The 2668-nt window shown below is 36.0% G+C and overlaps 1 protein-coding gene across 1 annotated transcript in view; it reads right to left on the bottom strand.

Moving 5' to 3' along the window:
- LOC106867461 (dual specificity protein kinase splA) overlaps positions 1–2668 on the bottom strand; it is a 17357-nt gene that overhangs the window by 3381 nt on the left and 11308 nt on the right. Inside the window, exon 2 of the mRNA XM_014912344.2 lies at positions 517–687. Within this exon, the coding sequence (XP_014767830.1) occupies positions 517–687 (171 nt within the window). The remainder of the gene's footprint in view (positions 1–516; positions 688–2668) is intronic.

Here is a 2668-nt window from a genome sequence, read left to right as displayed (position 1 = left end):
AGCAGTATTTCGTCTGCCACTGCGTTCTGAGTTCAAATTCCGCCGAGGTCGACTTTGCCTTTCATCCTTTCGGGGTCGATTAAATAAGTACCAGTTACGCACTGGAGTCGATGTTATCGACTTAATCCCTTTGTCTGTCCTTGTTTGTCCCCTCTATGTTTAGCCCCCTTGTGGGCAGTAAAGAAATAAGCAGTGGAGAGAAGTGACAAAGGAATATGATGCAGTCCTCAGACTGATTGGATCCCGTCAAACAGTTCAATCCATACCAGCATGGAGGAGGATAGATGTTAAGTGATGATGATGATGCTCATTATGAAGGCACATTCTATAAAATTAATTGTGTATTCCATCTGTTTGTGTGTACATATGATTATGATTCTTTTGTAGGCAAAAGAAAACTGGTGAGGTGTGAGGTTTATGCATATTCCAAAAGCACCAGCAATGTAAGTAAAGCAAAAAATCAATGCCACACACACACAAAAAGAATCAGTAAAAGAGTGGAGTAAAAACACATACCTGTTGTGATGCTGGATATAGCATTTCTGTGGATAAGCTTCAGACCCCTTTGTGTTGGCCCAAGAAGGTCCAGGAAGAATGAACACAGGCTCCATGCAATAGCCAGGAATGTGAAGACAATAATAGATTTCATTAACCACACCCCTTTCAAGGTGATACAGTCTACTAATACTGTGTGTGAAAGAGAGAAAGAGAGAGAGTTTGTTAGCATTGCAAGGATACAAGATAGATTCTAGGATTGTGAAGGAATATCAAAGAACAAGTGCATTCATACAGTTTAGCTGAATTTTCACTATTAATAAATTACTGGAATATCAATACTGCATGGGTTACAAATATGTGTGGGTCTGTGCATGCATGTACACTTATTGACAGAATTTTTATTACTTCTTTGCTACCTAAGGTTAACTATTAACAGAGATCAATATTTTCTACAATCATAATTCAAAAATACAAATGACATTTTGTCATGAAAGCTTTAAAAGGTCTAAAAGAACTGTCAACTTTCTAGCATTGAGTACTCATTCTTCTGGTTCATTACTAGCACACACAAACACACACGCACATATATATAGTCATATCTATGAATTTTGTGTTGCTGTGAAGTCAGACTTCAAGCAGGCCTTTGGCTTGGTCTCAAGTGGAGACTATACACATATTCTCTCACTCTCTCACACACACACAGATTTAAATAAAGGATTCTGTATATATCTTAATATATAAAACAGAGTTTGTGCATGTGTCTGTTGTGTGCGTATGTTCCTTATGGATTCAAAAACTGAGTTGCCGATTTTGATGTATGAGGTATCAAAAGATTCAGTAATCTTTCAGCTACCACTAAAATATGTTTTTGCACAACAACTCTTTTTTACTACAAAAAGAATCTTGAAAACAAGGTTGGGTCACACAATTTTGAGCTAAGGGAGGCAACTCTGCTTGAACAATCTTTATGTCTTAGAGCATAATGAGAAAATGTTTAAAATACATGGAGTTTTACCAAGGAATGAAACTTCGAATATATACCATCAACTTTATTAGTATTATTTAGTAGATAATCTTTTAATGTGAAGTATGTTTGTCTGTGTTTTGTTTAGCCCAGAGTAGCCTCTGATGTAGCAGACCCATTGCATAGTTATTTTTTTCCTTCCAGAAATACTGTAAATCTGTCTTTCTTTTGATAAAAGGGTGTGTTTTAAGAGAGATTTGGCTGCTATTTGTAGTAGCTCAAGTTACCACAGACACACCTGTGTGTATGTATGTGGTTTGTTGTGGTGAAAAAAAAGTACTTTTTCGCAGAATATCTTGCACAATAATTTTTAAAGAAATCTGGACATTTTTTACTGCTAACCATTCAACTTCAAATTACAATTGTTAATTGTTGGAAGTCAAGTAGACTGAGATGTACATATAGTGTTATCGTATAGAGTGGAAGTTCAATATGAAGTTTTGAACTTATTATCTTGTGGTTAGTAATCCATTACCTTAAATTTGAAGCCATTAAGTCTTTAAACATTATTTTACTGGGTTTAATTTTTTGACTGTTGCCATGATAGGGTATCACCTTCAAAAATTTAATTGATCATACTGACCTCAGTATGCATTTTAATATGGCATTTATTTTATAGACCTCTGCTTGATGAACTGCTAACCTTGAGACATAGTTGGAGACAATACTTGATTTAACAACAAATGTAAACACACACACACACACACACACATATTAGATGCAAGAATGACTGTGTGGTTGAGAAGTTTGCTTCCTAACCACATGGTTCCACGTTCAGTCCCTCAGCATGGTTCTTTAGGCAAGTGTTTACTATGATAGCCTTAAGCCACCCACAACCTTGTGACTGAATTTGGTAGATGGAAACTGCAGCGTTGTCCATCAGAAAATGACTGAAAAACATGTTTATAAAGAAGAATTGTTTGCTTCATACTCCTCGTGTGCCGATTCTGCTCATAAGAAAGGAACAAATAATACAGTGTGGATGTAGGTCATAACACCCAGGTAATGCCGGGGTGCATTGCTAGTAATTATCTATAGCTCATTCTGTGTTGGTACTCTAGTAAACATTTGGGAGTTTTCCACCTTGTAACATTATGTAAATTAATTTTATCAATTGTCAAGTGGTGGTGGATAAACACAGACACT

Source organism: Octopus bimaculoides, chromosome 14 (assembly GCF_001194135.2).
Source record: "Octopus bimaculoides isolate UCB-OBI-ISO-001 chromosome 14, ASM119413v2, whole genome shotgun sequence".
Classification (NCBI taxonomy): domain Eukaryota; kingdom Metazoa; phylum Mollusca; class Cephalopoda; order Octopoda; family Octopodidae; genus Octopus; species Octopus bimaculoides.
Note: the sequence above shows the minus strand (reverse complement) of the source record. Positions and strands in the feature narration are given on the sequence as shown.